Source organism: Haliotis rufescens, unplaced genomic scaffold (genome assembly GCF_023055435.1).
Source record: "Haliotis rufescens isolate VD_foot unplaced genomic scaffold, xgHalRufe1.0.p SCAF_65, whole genome shotgun sequence".
Taxonomy (NCBI): Eukaryota; Metazoa; Mollusca; class Gastropoda; order Lepetellida; family Haliotidae; genus Haliotis; species Haliotis rufescens.
The window spans coordinates 1,921,812-1,937,244 of record NW_025964356.1 but is presented as its reverse complement, the minus strand read 5'-3'; the positions used below and the strand labels follow the sequence as shown (position 1 = coordinate 1,937,244).

The 15,433-nt window shown below is 38.0% G+C and overlaps 1 protein-coding gene across 1 annotated transcript; it reads left to right on the top strand.

Moving 5' to 3' along the window:
* Window positions 1–1,630: 1,630 nt before the first annotated feature.
* Window positions 1,631–14,980, top strand: LOC124118190. The gene is made up of 5 exons (XM_046480303.2): window positions 1,631–1,985; window positions 8,056–8,154; window positions 11,307–11,444; window positions 12,500–12,612; window positions 12,950–14,980. Exons 1-5 carry the CDS (start codon window positions 1,751–1,753, stop codon window positions 13,295–13,297), a joined length of 933 nt encoding a protein of 310 aa, XP_046336259.1. The 5' UTR covers window positions 1,631–1,750; the 3' UTR covers window positions 13,298–14,980.
* Window positions 14,981–15,433: the final 453 nt, after the last annotated feature.

The following is a 15,433-nucleotide window of genomic DNA, read 5'->3' as shown; positions in this document are numbered from 1 at the left end:
TCTTGACATATACTCTTATAAAAAGTAGGGAGTACTCAGAAATAACTTAAATAAGTAAGAACTATTAGTTTCTAGTTATAGTTGTATGATAATAATAAAGGAATTAGGAACACATTACAATCGGTAGTGAAGTAGGACAGTACATGTTTTGACCGTCAACAATCTTGAAGGACGATGGGGTTAGTATGTGACGTTTTTGGATCAGTAGTGAGTAATACCGCCACGATTTGTCAAACATTCATTCACTGGACGAGGCAAACTGCGTATGAGTCTCCCAATGGCGATTGGGGGAGTCTGTCCAACTCACTCCTCTTGCAGCGCGTGGCCAAGTTCAGTCAACGGCCTATGACGTTGACGCACGACGTCTCCCTATCATGTCCCAGACGTGTTCAATGGAGGAAATGTCTGGGCTCATTGCTGGTCAGGCATTCTATGGCTGTTGTTTGTTTGTTTGTTAAACGTCGCATTCCGCGATATTACAGCTATATGACGACGGTCTGTAAATACTAGTAATCGAGTCTGAACCAGACAATCCAGTGATTGACATCATAAGCATCGATCCATGCAATTGGGACACGACGCCATGCATCAAACCAAGTCAGCGACCCTGACCACCCGATCCCGTTAGTCGCCTCTTACGACAAGCGTAGCCTGTTAGTATTTACTCAGTGTGATCAGTAATCACAGACTGTGAAACATTGAATGTATTGGCCACTGCAGTGTGACTTCTGCCAGTTTCCCGCATGTCAAAAGCCCATAGACGCTCCGCACGCCGCATCGATAGTTCATACACAAACAATGAATGAAATAAAGTAAATCACAGCTGTTTGAATGGAAAGAATCAATACGATTGACAGAAATAATGATCCACAGAGATCAATCAACCTTCCTTGATAGTGTCAAAACCAGGAATGTCACCCTACGCACATGTGTGGCGCTACTGTCGGAGTCCCCTGCAAACTATCGGATCTGTTTGGGGTGAAATTTCATAGCCATAGACGTTCTTTCATAGGATGTTTGTCGTTAACACTTATCTTTGTTGTAATACCTGATACCAACATTTATATTTCATGATCCCCTACTTTTAATGAGTGTGTGTATACCGTCAGGCCTCCAAATGTTTGTTCTACATGTATATATATATATAGATCTCGTCTCCAAAGATAAGTTTTAAATATATGCCATTTTTTCTCATTGTCCGACCTAGAGCATTTTCTTTTGATCATATTTCAACTAAATACGAGCAAGTGTTATATTTCCAGGTGAATTCTTAAACTACTCAGTACGGGCATCTTATACTATTATAGCAACAAACGATAGCATTTGTTGTCATAATTACACACTTTAAGAAATTGAACTAGGTTTTAAAGGATAGTTTTGTGCGAAATATTAAGCACAACTGATTCCGTTTCGTAATTTATCTCTAAATATTGTCGTCCTAACTTTTAACCTGACACTCAGATCATCAGTTAAATGTTGTTAAGCGAGCAGTGGTGATTTGGGGCGATGTCGTTTCGGCAGTACACACTGAACCTACCTGTGGCGAATACCCATATACAAACAATCCCATTTGAAGGAGACCTCGCCCTACCTGTTCTATAAATACACTCAGCCTTTCACCACCGGTTCTACAAGAGTTGTTCAACTATGCGTGACAGGATCGTCGACATACCTTAAGACAACAGACCAGAGCGGACACGGAACGGGCAGGGTCATACGAAATTCGTGTGAAACTAAAAACAGCTAAACCATGAGGGAGCGGGGATGTAGTAAAGTTGAAGTATGTCTTACAACGGCAAATATTATTGGAGTTATAGCTATAGTTATGATAGCTGCCGTCATCGGCACTGACAGATGGGTGATGTGGACTGTGGACAGGACTAAACTAACTGCAGTCCAGCGAGGAGATACTACCAGCGCCCGTTTCTACCACACCCGACATCGGGGAATGTTTCGAGAGTGTTATCCTGGCAACGACACTTCATGTGAGTAACTTAGCTGGTCATATACATTTCACAACCACAATCGACCGGGCAACATGGTGGCCATGTCACAATCACAGGTTGTCAGACGTACTGGCCGCCATTTTGGATCACACGACTACGTTCGCTACCATAATCTTATATACTAGGTAATGTCACAGAGGCAGTTGTGGTCAATATGGTGGCATACTGGATACATTGGGCTCTCTAACTACGTTACTACATTTGCATTAGACATAAGTTGACAGCAGTAACGCGTTTCTCCCCAACCCTCTGTTACAACTTCGGTCTGCAGGGGAGGGTCCGCGATGTTTCGTGGGATCAGGTGACAGACCAAGCGTACATTTTCGATGGTTTGTTTTCACTATTTGATAGTGATTCATAAACACATGCTTCTGATATATTGTCGGAATCGTACAATGGAGATTTCTTATATATAAGGAAAGTGGTTTTCTTTTTAGCTTTTATTTTCACGAGAACTACAATATTCCAACTACGTCACGTCGATACAATCAGTAATGCAACGATGAGAAAATAAATACACTAATACTAATTTTACGAGACAACTTTTTAAATGATAACTTCGGTCTCAGCTTATGCAACGTTTGAAAAGAATGTATACCAAATTTGATATAGCGACTGTTGTGGGCCACCGACGGATAAAACAGAATCGGCACACTGTTTGATGAAAACAGCCAAGACAAAGAAAAAACACAAAACATTATATATCTTATTCGGCACACTTTTTAGAATTATATATTTGGTGAACGAAACAAAATACTTTTTATCTACATTACAAAATCGGAGTAATTTGAAATGACATATAACCTTTCGGACGTTATTGAAAACATGGTTGTTCTTAGAATGTCAACTGAAGTTTTAATTGAATAGAACTTGTTTATTTAGTTGGCCGGCGTTGACTCACTGCTTCATTGTCTGCTATTTAGACACGCCCTGGGATAAATAGGACAACGCAGGAGGAAGCGTCAGAAGATTTTGTATCACAACCGTTTTTATTATTTTTTAGCTGCATAAATATGCATGCAGTGGCATATTCTACCGGACTCTACGTCTTGTCCTACCTTCATAGAGAAAGAGTTATTGTAGATTCACGGAAAGGGTGTGAAAATAATAGTTGTTATGTTTCGCCACGGGTCACTTATTTACACGTCACTTGGTTTCCCAAGGGCGTAAGCTTACCCAGCACGGTGAAAGGAATAATGCCTGAGTGATTTCGCATGCTTGTTGATGTCTGTGAAAAGTGATCCGGCCAACTTGGGGATCACGCAGCCCAGTTTTGTGGGCAAGGGTGTCTGCATGTCAAAACATCTACAGCTTAAAACAGGAAATTAAAAATAGTCCTGTGCACAACTAATCCCATGCCTGTAACGTAATACACTGAACTTGGATCAGTATTGCCGCCGAGCTGATACACTTCAAACGGATACAATTCTTTCAACATTCTTGTTGCACATATAGCTAGAGCATCTAGTGCTCTTGAACGACTGCGATCTGTAACATTTCTAAAAGCGACCATGTTGACACCTATATTCTGGCCTTCAACTCACTTTTAATTTGTTACCTCAATGTGTTTAATCTCTTATTGTATTTTTCTTAATCTTATAACCTTAACCATGTATGTTTTCACTTGATTAACCCAAACCTGGAGTATGTAGTACATATAGTATAGTATGTGAGTTAAGCTTCCGCTGTGCCATTAAAACAGTTGAGAAAGTCCCTTTATTCCCTTACGGTAGAATTGAACAAGGGAGATAGTTCTATAGATACTAACAATGAAACGTCGCATTCATTGTAATAAAGAAGTTGTATATCCATAGAACTATCACCCTTGTTCACCTTATCAACTTCTAAATGCAACTTAAAGATGTTAGGATTGCAGCAGTTTGGGGAGATTACCTTAATGAGCCAGCTGATCGCGTGTTCCTGTATTCATCAATGAACACCGCTTTAACTAACAAGATTACAATCATTTCTTTACTTCACTGAGTTTATTTAATTATTTTATTTAATATTAAGTAACACTTACGGATATTGTGACATAAAATGTATGGGTTAATGAATGTATCATTCATTCATCAATTTCCTGGTTTCCTTTAGATGGTCTTATTGCTACACATATTAGCACCAGAATAGGTTCACCTAAAGCAAACAAAGACGTAGATTAAGTTAAATTAAATGAATAAATGCATTATTGCGTGAAACAAAATTAATAAATAGGTTATTGTGTGAAATGATATTACATCTATACTATCTATATTTGTGTGTGTGATATGATGCGAATACACTCATCTTTCGAACCTGAGAATCTTGGACTCTTTTCCCAAGGGTAACAAAAAGTGACGCCTTTTGATCTTGGGGATTATCTCGCTTCACTGGCCTGGGGCCTTGAAACAATAGGTGCTGGGTAAGTGAGTAGAGCCGGCTCAACACTCTGTTGACGCATTGCAAGATGTCCGAAAGGCAAATACACATTGCCCGGTATTTGGAAAAGTAAGAAAAACGTATAACAGCCTCCATTTATAGCCCTATATAAGGTAAAGGGCTCTGACATTTATGACAGTGAATGCTGTTTCTATTGCCTTGAATGGTGATTTAATGAGGTAGCTTTATATACCTGAGTGCCGCTTTTAGCCCAAACATTAAAGTTCATGTCACTAACATGAATGTCATGTAAATTAAAGTGTACTTTTATCCCTTGACCGGGGTAACATTGAAGTCAGGCTAAGAGCATTAACTTACTGAATGAAATCTGTCGCTTTATTATTATTATTATTGTTATTATTTACAGATTAAAATAAAAGGTACCACATGTAGTCTTAACAATTAGCTCATAACGCTTATAGACTAAATCTTGGGAATGAAGGCAGGCGTATATCAACACCGACTGATAATAACTTTGGACGGAACATGCATGTAGTCTTAACGCTTAATACATAATGCCTTTCGACTACACAATGTAGTCTTAACGCTTAATACATAGTGCTTATCAACCCAACCTTGTGAATGAAGGCCGGTGTATTTCAAAACCGACTGATAGTTAATTGTAGTACACAAATTATTAAGTAACATACACAAAATATGATGTTTAGTCTTATTTTATAAAGTCAAAATTATTTACAAAAAATAGAAGAAAATATGATGTATTTTGGGACTATGACACATATATACCGTTGTACTTGAAGCTTCATTACCGTAACACTTGTTGGGCCATATATCATATATCTGAGATATATGAGGTTTTATGCCCTTTCTTCTATGAATTAATGCATTTAGACAGTTTTTAATCCAATATGGCCCCCCCAAACGACGCTATTTTTGCCAAGAAACTAAGAACTCGGCCTCTATTGATGATGCATCGTGCCAATTTGCAATCCTTTCTTTGAAGAAAATGGACAGATACGTCTTTTTGCCAAATAGTCAAATTAGAAACTACTAGAATGCAATATGGTCGCTAATGTACATTTTGACATGCAGCAAAGAATAAACAAAATGTCCATCATATTGCCATTTTTCAATCTTTTCTTTGCAAAACCAATAAAGATCCGATTTCTTAAAGCAAACTTTAAGAGAAACTTTTATTTGAAGTAAACTCCAATATGGCGGCATCCCAGTCTATATATGTAAAGGCGGTTAAAGATTTTTTTACATGGGAAGTATGGAGACTATGTCTGCAACTTTGAAATTACTGCAGCTGCTTGATTTAGAGGAAATGATTGCAGTAGAATCCTAACCTACAAAAGCGTCAACATGAACATGTTGAATCCAATATGGCCGCCACATGATGTGACTTTTGACATTTGCCCAAGAAGGGCAAGATCTAAAAATGGCGTCAATCGAAGACATATCCCAACATGTTTAATGTAGAGTTTGGCAGTATGTAGAGTTTGGAAGCGTTTGGTCTTGTAGTTTGATCGGATCTGATTTTGGCAGACGACAACTGAGAAAAATGATAAAAGGCATGGCCAAAACCTTCAATCCAGTATGACAACCAAACGATGCCATTTAGCGACATGGGGCACATGTGCGTCATGTTCATCTCTGAACCTACCTGTTTAAATACATGCAAAATATCTGAATATGAATTCCATATGTCCTATACGAAATTATGATCTGCATGTTGACAGGATTTTATTTTAGATTTGCTTAGACTTTTCACATATTATTTTCGTTACCTATCTGATTGTATTACACAGAAAAGATTAAAACCCAATTCATTTGTTCGCAATGTATATAGGCAGAATATACATGATAAGTTGATAAGAGACTAGCCACCAAGCTACGGTGTATTGCAGAGTGAATGTATTTTCCGGAATTGACTTGTATTCAACGCTTTCTTTCTATCGCGTCGATTTAAATGTATGTGGGAGGACAGGCCTAAGCGATTTTGCACAATACTCCTGTCATCTTGATAATATTATTATATTATGCATTTATATTATGATTTTTCTCATGCTACCGTTTGTTGGTCTTTCTGATAAATAAACTGAACTTGAACTTGATGCAGGTGCAGGTGCACGTGTAACGAATAACTGTGTCATGGGCAAGGGGCAAAACACTTAACAATGAATTGCACTGCTTACGTGACAAGGTGACTCGTGAAGACCCGGGTAGAGAATAGGTCTTCAGCCACCCATGCTTGACGTAGCAGGCGACTAACGGGATCGTTGGTCAGGCTCGCTGACTCGGTTGATGCATGTCATCGTATCCGAGCTGCGTAGATCGATGCTCATGATGTCAATCACTGGATTGTCTGGTCCAGACTCGATTATTTACGGACCGCCGTAACATAGCTGGAATATTGCTGAGTGCCGCGTTAAACATCACACATCATCAGGTTATTCCTATCCCCATGAATGGTTTAAGGGATTTACAACGTTCCTTCTTGAGGGGCGGATTAGCGTGTTGTTGGTCCAAACAAATTTGTTTGGGTCCTCCTCTAGGAGAAACACATTGGATATCTTGAAGCGTATGTCATATGTTGTTCTCAACAATGCACCATATTGTATATCATATTGATAAAACTGGTCACTCAGAATTAGAATAGGTAAATTACACATCTTCACCCAAATGCATCCTTTGAGGTCATTTCTTAGAAATCGCGCCAGTGATCGTGAAATGTAAGAGGACGATTCATTGAAAGTACACGTTTGAAAAGTCACGTACTATGCACATCTTACCTTCGAAGGTTTGTTGCGAATCGGATGAGCAAACAGTCACAAATCTCTGTATGATTCTCTTTATATGAACTGTCACTAAAATACATCTACAGTGTTGTTGCATCAGTGAACCTGATCAGACTAGAATGGGCGACCGCCACCGAAACAAATTTAACAGGTTGACTTAATTCTTTGTCAGGACCGACACAGTACAGCAAATAATCGTTCTGTTAGCGTTCTTTTGGCAAGAACAAATATTCGAATGAAAAAAATGATTTTCACACATAACTACAATTCGTACTCCGAATGCGAGTGGCCAGGCTCGAAGACCGTCGGATAACAGGATGCAACCACTATTTGACAACTGTAACTCTTGACATTATGAATAGTTGGATTTTTTAGACATGCTGATGGATCCGGCGGAGAGTCTGCAGAATTTCATGTTGACGAGCACTCTCTGTAAGAATGATATGCGTGTATTAATTTGAAACTTGCATTGACTAGCAATTATTTCTATAGATCTACTTGACTGAAACATTGGCTATTTGCAGCAATTGATGTCACACTGCTTCACCATTGAGAACAATACGACGTAATGTTTTTATTATGTTAGAAATCTGATACATTACGTCATCATAACACTAGACGGATTTAATTGATGTTTCAGGGATTTATTCGCCCTTTCTTAAATTGACAATATATTGCGTATAAACTACCCCACTTGAGACACATGATTGTTTTTTATCTGTCCCTCATGATTCAATGTTGTGGATACTGTGTGTTCAGTATATGTATGCGTTGAGTTCACTCTTTGAAATTAAATGTTGAAACTTTAAAGAAAACGTGATTTAGCATCTAATGTGTTATACCCCTCTCATTTCTACTTTCCTGTTTAGTTTTAGACAATTCAAATGATGTCATTGACAAGAACTGCTTCCAACTGAATTTCGTTGACAACATAGATGGGTCAAGCGCCGAGTACCAACTCATGATAGGTGAGTTATCTACCTCTTCTGTTGCTTTCTGTAAACACGTGTATGTATTATGTAAGAAAATATATTAACTTTAGAATGTATAAGTCATGGTCCAGTATACCCTACAAATACGCTTCAGTGTATGACTAATGGTCCAGTTAACGCTACAGATACGCTTCAATGTATGACCAATGGTCCAGTATACGCTACAGATACTCTTCGATGTATGATTAGTGGTCAAGTACAGGCTCCAAATAGGCAATGTATGACTAATTGTCCAGTATATGCTACAAACACTCTTCAGTGTATGACAAATGGTCCAGTATACGTTACAGATACGCTTCAGTGTATGTCTAATCGTCCAGTTTACGCTACAGATACGCTTCAGTGTATGACAAATGGTCCATTTTACGCTACAAATACGCTTCAGTGTATGACAAATGGTCCAGTATACGTTACAGATACGCTTCAGTGTATGACTAATGGTCCAGTTTACGCTACAGATACGCTTCAGTGTATGACAAATGGTCCGTTTTACGCGACAAATACGCTTCAGTGTATGACTAATGGTCCATTTTACGCTACAGATACGCTTCAGTGTATGACTAATGGTCCAGTATACGCTACAGATACGCTTCAGTGTATGACTGATGGTTCAGTGTACGCTACAGATACGCTTCAGTGTATGACTAATGGTCCAGTATACGCTACAGATACGCTTCAGTGTATGACTAATGGTTCAGTGTACGCTATAGATACGCTTCAGTGTATGACTAATGGTCCAGTATACGCTACAGATACGCTTCAGTGTATGACTAATGGTTCAGTGAACGCTATAGATACGCTTCAGTGTATGCCTAATTGTTCAGTGTACGCTACAGATACGCTTCAGTGTATGACTAATGGTTCAGTGTATGCTACAGATACGCTTCAGTGTATGACTAATGGTCCAGTATACGTTACAGATACGCTTTAGTGTGTGACTTATGGTCCAGTATACGCTACAGATACGCTTCAGTGTATGACTAATGGTTCAGTGTACGCTACAGATACGCTTCAGTGTATGACTAATGGTCCAGTATACGCTACAGATACGCTTCAGTGTATGACTAATGGTCCAGTATACGCTACAGATATGCTTCAGTGTATGACTTATGGTCCAGTATACGCTACAGATACGCTTAAGTGTATGACTAATGGTCCAGTATACGCTACAGATACGCTTCAGTGTATGACTAATGGTTCAGTGTACGCTATAGATACGCTTCAGTGTATGACTAATGGTTCAGTGTACGCTATAGATACGCTTCAGTGTATGACTAATGGTCCAGTATATGCTACAGATACGCTTCAGTGTATGTCTAATCATCCAGGATATGCTTCAGTGTATGACTAATGGTCCAGTTTACGTTACAAATATGCTTTAGTAATGACTTACATTGGTTCAACATACTGAAAAGAAACGCTTCAATGTAAGACTGTCAGTACCCTATGACTACATAGACGAGCGCCTTCGTCTGTACAGGCAAGTAAGCCAAAATATACATTGAAAATCTATCTGTATTTAAGTACTTCAAGTATTTATCCATGTCATTATGAACAATAGTTAGATGATATTATCATGATAGGTTTTCCTCTCCTTCCCCTCTCGTTAGCCTCTGGATTTACAGGTACGATAAGGTGAAACTAGGCAAACTGGTATGAAGAGGACTGTTAATACTTAAAGCATCTTAAAAAATCAAACTTTTAGCGTTTTGACAGAATTCCGACGTTGAAGAAATTATTATCGTCAATTGTGTCGCCTAAAGGAGGAAACGTATGAGGGAGATAAGTAAATAGGATATCACGAGTTTGAGGTACTATTTTGAGTAGAGTTTGAAAAATATTGATCAGGATCACTATGGAGAGTCGGATCATTATATACAAGATCATAATGAGGACATTATCCGTGCCAGGACGAAGATGTCAAATCTATCTTGAACTGTGAACTATTTAATACTGAAATTGTGGATGCTATTGCTCATCTGGGAGAGGGCAGAATGCCAGTGCCTGCTGCAGTAACACCAGAGATATATAAGTGTTGTCAAACTGAAGTTTTACCATTTCGCAATGTTTTGTTCACATTATTTTTGAATATGATCCTTGGGCGAAATGATTACTTCTACTATAACATAGAAATGGCAAGAAATCATATGTCAATAATTGTAGAAGTAGTTGTGAGTAAAATATTACTGATATATTGAATAGATTAATTATTTTATGCGATGAATATTAAAATAACATGTTACTTTTAGATAAGAATATTTTGATGGTACACTTGGTAGCACTGAAAGAGTAATGAATGGAAACGAACATACAAAATATCTTTGGGTTGCTGTTCTCATATAGATTGAATTGGTTAAAGGGAATTACTATTCTTGTTTATAAAGCTTAAGTTTCTGTCAAACAGTTACATATCAGGTTAAAATATATTTTACCTTCTGTTTAATTAAGATATTTGATACCCAAATTAAGCCAATATTATACATGTTACGTGTGGGGACATTCTAAAACTGACTATATCGAGTGGTTTCATGTAAAGTTTTGTAAGTACGCAATTGGTGTGGGTAATCATGTGTCTAAAGTTGTTGTGCGGTTTATTTACTATCACAAGAGATGTATTAACTATTTGTTGAAATTGTCATCAATGTCAAATGACAGATATTACCAAAGCAATGGTATATTTTATGTAAATCTCTAGACTAGTGTAATCGTGTAACATGGGCATCAAACGTAAAATAAAGATTATTGTTCACTTACATTAATGTTAATGATTATGTTAATGTTATGTTAACCAATTATGTACCACTAATATATGTTGGCCTTTTGTGCTGTCAATTTGCATAAATGTCACATTACGGTATGTAACGTTTTCTTGTCACCGAAACATCAGTCTACTAGAATTGTCCATGCAGTTAACCGTGTTGAGGAAGTGGATGTTTGCTTTGTAAAATCATTTAATCAAAAACTTTTTTAAATGTGATGCATCATGATGCAATTAACCAAATTTCGGGGTTAGGTATGGAGCCTTTGTTGCGTAGAGCACACATTACTACCCTGTTTTGATGCAATATGTTCGGTACTGGCATTATACATATACGTCCAACGTAGCTTTGATGTCATTCTCGTTTCAGGACTGTACACTTCTTTCATGGCCTTGTTCGTGGTGGCAGAGATTGTATTTGTTGTGGCATACATCTTGGGGTTGTGTCTCTGTGTCAGAAGATTACATTCACAGGCATGCTATGCCTCCATTTTCTGCTTTATAGCCGGTACGTATGTGACATCCATAAAATCAAGTAAAGTCTTGAAAATGGAATTGAAATCAGTGAATAGGCGAAAAAGACGGTCTGTATGGAATTACATGACATCTTTGTGATGACATGACAATGTCTGTGTGATGACACGATAAAGTCTGTTTGATGACATGACAGTCTCTGTGTGATGACATGACAGTCTGTGTGTGATGACATGACAATGTCTGTGATGACATTACTGTGTCTGTGTGATGACACGATAAAGTCTGTGTGATGACATGGCAGTGTCTGTGTGATGACACGATAAAGTCTGTGTGATGACATGGCAGTGTCTGTGTGATGACACGGCAGTGTCTGTGTGATGACACGATAAAGTCTGTGATGACATGACAATGTCTGTGATGACATGACAATGTCTGTGTGATGACATGACAATGTCTGTGTGATGACACGATAAAGTCTGTGTGATGACATGGCAGTGTCTGTGTGATGACACGGCAGTGTCTGTGTGATGACACGATAAAGTCTGTGATGACATGAAAATGTCTGTGATGACATGACAATGTCTGTGTGATGACATGACAATGTATGTGTGATGACATGACAATGTCTGTGTGATGACATGACAATGTATGTGATGACATGACAATGTCTGTGATGACATGACAATGTCTGTGTGATGACATGAAAATGTATGTGATGACATGAAAAATGTCTGTGTGATGACATGACAATGTTTGTGTGATGACATGACAATGTCTGTGATGACATGACAATGTCTGTATGATGAAATGACAGTCACTGTGTGATGACATGACAATGTGTATGTGATAACATGACAATGTCTATGTGATGACATGACAGTGCAAGTGTGATGGTGATGAAGGTGATGACATGACAGTATATGTGTGTGATGGCATGCGAGTGTGTGTGTGTGTGTGTGTGTGTGTGTGTGTGTGTGTGTGTGTTTGTGAGAGAGAGAGAGAGAAAGAGAGAGAACGAAAACTCATCAACATTTAGTACTTCGTAATTAAACAAAATGTGTTTTTTTTCCCGTTTCCTTCGGTCAGCATTCATACTGGCCCTGGGGATGGCCCTGTTCCATGCCTCAATATACGTGCAGAGGGAACAAGTGAGGGACGTGCTAACAGACCGACAGAAATATTATCAAATGTGGCCAAACGTAAGTAGTGCGCTCTTTATATTAACATTTAATAACAACGTCTTTCCAGATATATTTTGCGTATTGGATTATTTGTGACCATGCTATTGTTGTTAACTTTCAATGTTATCAGTCTATCTTCGAACCTTTGTTGAAACAAATTCATGAAACCGATAGGTTATGTCAATTCAGTTGTCACTGTTAGTTTCGACACATTTTATGAAATGATAGACTTATTTGTCGGCTTTTCGGACTTAAAGTTACAAAGCCCGTACACTTATGTTTTCTGTCTAGAAATACCTGTATTGTAGAGGCTATCCTGTTGCTAAGCGTGATCAGTGTTGTGTCATCACTTCAGGAGCTGAAGCTGGCTACTGTGCGTGAATTCAAGGAATCCTACATCGTCGCATGGGTTGGATTAATCCTTGCCGCGATAACTGCTATCTGCTATGGTTTGGCTGCAAAGTTCCTGGCAGACAACAAACACAGACGACGTCCATACCCCGAGAAGGCGTATCGTGAGCCATATTTCTATGACAATCCTCAGTATGCTCTCGACCCATACCAACCCAAGGTTATTCCAGTGGAATACCCAACCTATGCCCCTCGCCCACAATACTATGACGCACCAAGACCCATAATGTATTCTGCTGATGGCTATCGAGAGGATATGCCTGGATATAGGATACGGGAACTGACACAATAGGCAGAGCACACATAAGCCATGCGATCTGTCTAAAAAAGTAAATTCCGAATTGCAATATAAACCAGATCATGCCAGTTAAAGATCTGTATTTTGTTGAACTAACATTAACAGCTGCCTCAACTGAACCAAGAAAATAACGTGCCTTTGTATAGATGTTTATGATAGATTCTCCACAGCTGGCATGCTTGTGCTGATCTTTTATCTTTCCAGATATTTTAAACATATAATGATAAACACATATTCTGCAAATAATACAATGGATATTGAAAGGCAAAGATTACTACCCCGACCTTCAGCTGGACACTCATATAGTCACTATACAAAACTCCTTCTGTTTTATTCTTACTGTGTAACCAAAATCTCGTTTTCCCTAATATTATAATACTCCCATCAAAACAATTACCTTCTCATAAATTGAATATGGTTTCGTTGTGTATGCTAATTTTACAAAATGAAAAAAACGCATTATAATATTCTTGTCTTCGTGTCACTGAAACAGACATGTCCAAGGGGTGCACCGTATATTGTTTACATTTTGATGTATATATTTTTATAAAACTTCATTCAACTTGTTCGCGATAAGTCTTATTTGCTTTTTTTAACTATTGCAAACGAAAATAAAAATACGTTTGCATTCATTATGATATTACTCCAAAGCAGTTACATGTATCACAACATATTACAAACATAATCAGGTTAACTCTAGATAATTAATATATATCAAATAATATTATTCCTGGAGTTCAAGGGTCTCTCTGTCTTTGTAAAGTAATAGTGTGTCATAATTACAATTGTAATAATAAGTGCACCAAAACATAGTCCGTACAATGAAACATTAAATTTTATGTAACGCATTATGTAACAACAATATGTACAGGCTTTATGATTGGAATATACAAGATTTGTAGGGTAGTGTTGTCTAGGTGTCAGGTTAACTCGTCACGTGGAACATGGCACAAAACTCAAGTATGTTCGGTTGAATTCCAGCGATAAGCAATTTGTTTACAATCAGTAAAGATAACTATAAATTAATATGTCAATATCTGTTACGTTTCATTCAGAAAATATTGGTATTATGGTATGGAGTCATTTGTGACACTAATTTTGTTTGCATTGAAGAAGTTTAACAAAACTGGACATACTTGATCAAATTTGTCTTGAATTTGACTGATTTAACGCAAATTAATGAATAACTTTATACAAGCTTGCTACAATGTATTACTACTTTGACCATATATGAGTCAAACTAAATGGCATCAAACAGGAATAAAAGCAGATGTTAGTGAGAATGCATGTCACTGGAAATTTCTGAAAGTCTAAAGTTATCGTCTGTTACATGTTTGGCATGCTGGGGTTGATTCTGTTTCAACGAGATGCAAACATCTTTCAGTTCAACATGATTTTAATGGACAACGTCAGTTATTATTATTTGTGTCAGCCCTAGGATGAGATAGCTTTGAAATACAACAGAGAACGTATGTATTTAGGTATATTCAAACAGTCTTATGATCTGAGACGGAGATGCTTGTGATAAAGAAGGTATCTATCCACATGTCAGTTATATATTGAATCTAATCTCTCTATAACAAATGTGCGGCCAATGTGTAACAATATATTTTAGTTGCTTATAGCTTACGTGTTCCTGATGTGTATATATCGATTCAGAATAAACTGTTATTCATATTTTTAGAATCTCATCTTCTGTTCAGATATTTACCGCCTCAACAAATTCATCTTGTATTTGATTAACTGCGAATAGTCAGCGCGCTTTAAACTCATTTATTCGGACCGCCTCCGTGGTCCAGTGGTAGGGCGTCCGTCCGGAGAGCGGAAGGTTCAGGATTCGATTCACGGCCGCGTCATACCAAAAGACGTAGAAAAATGGTACTTGTTCTTACCCTTTCTGGCGCTCAGCATTAAGGGGCTAAAACAATGACTGGTCGGCTGGGAGTCGGTATAATGTGTCTGAGTGAGGTATTCATGTTAAACTGCGGCATGATATCTGAGCACTATAAATCGGTATCAGTTGGGACTAGTACAAGCAGCCACACACACATACGTGTATGCACGTCGCTATATATAGTCTTGGACGCGACGTTAAACACCATTTTACCACCTTTAAACTCATTAGGCAAC

Excerpts from the sequence above, each read along its gene's own strand:
- LOC124118190 (XM_046480303.2), top strand. The coding sequence starts at position 1,751 with ATGAGGGAGCGGGGATGTAGTAAAGTTGAAGTATGTCTTACAACGGCA. Across the intron at positions 1,986-8,055 it reads TCCTGGCAACGACACTTCAT|TTTTAGACAATTCAAATGAT; the intron begins GTGAGTAACTTA and ends TTTCCTGTTTAG. Across the intron at positions 11,445-12,499 it reads CATTTTCTGCTTTATAGCCG|CATTCATACTGGCCCTGGGG; the intron begins GTACGTATGTGA and ends TCCTTCGGTCAG.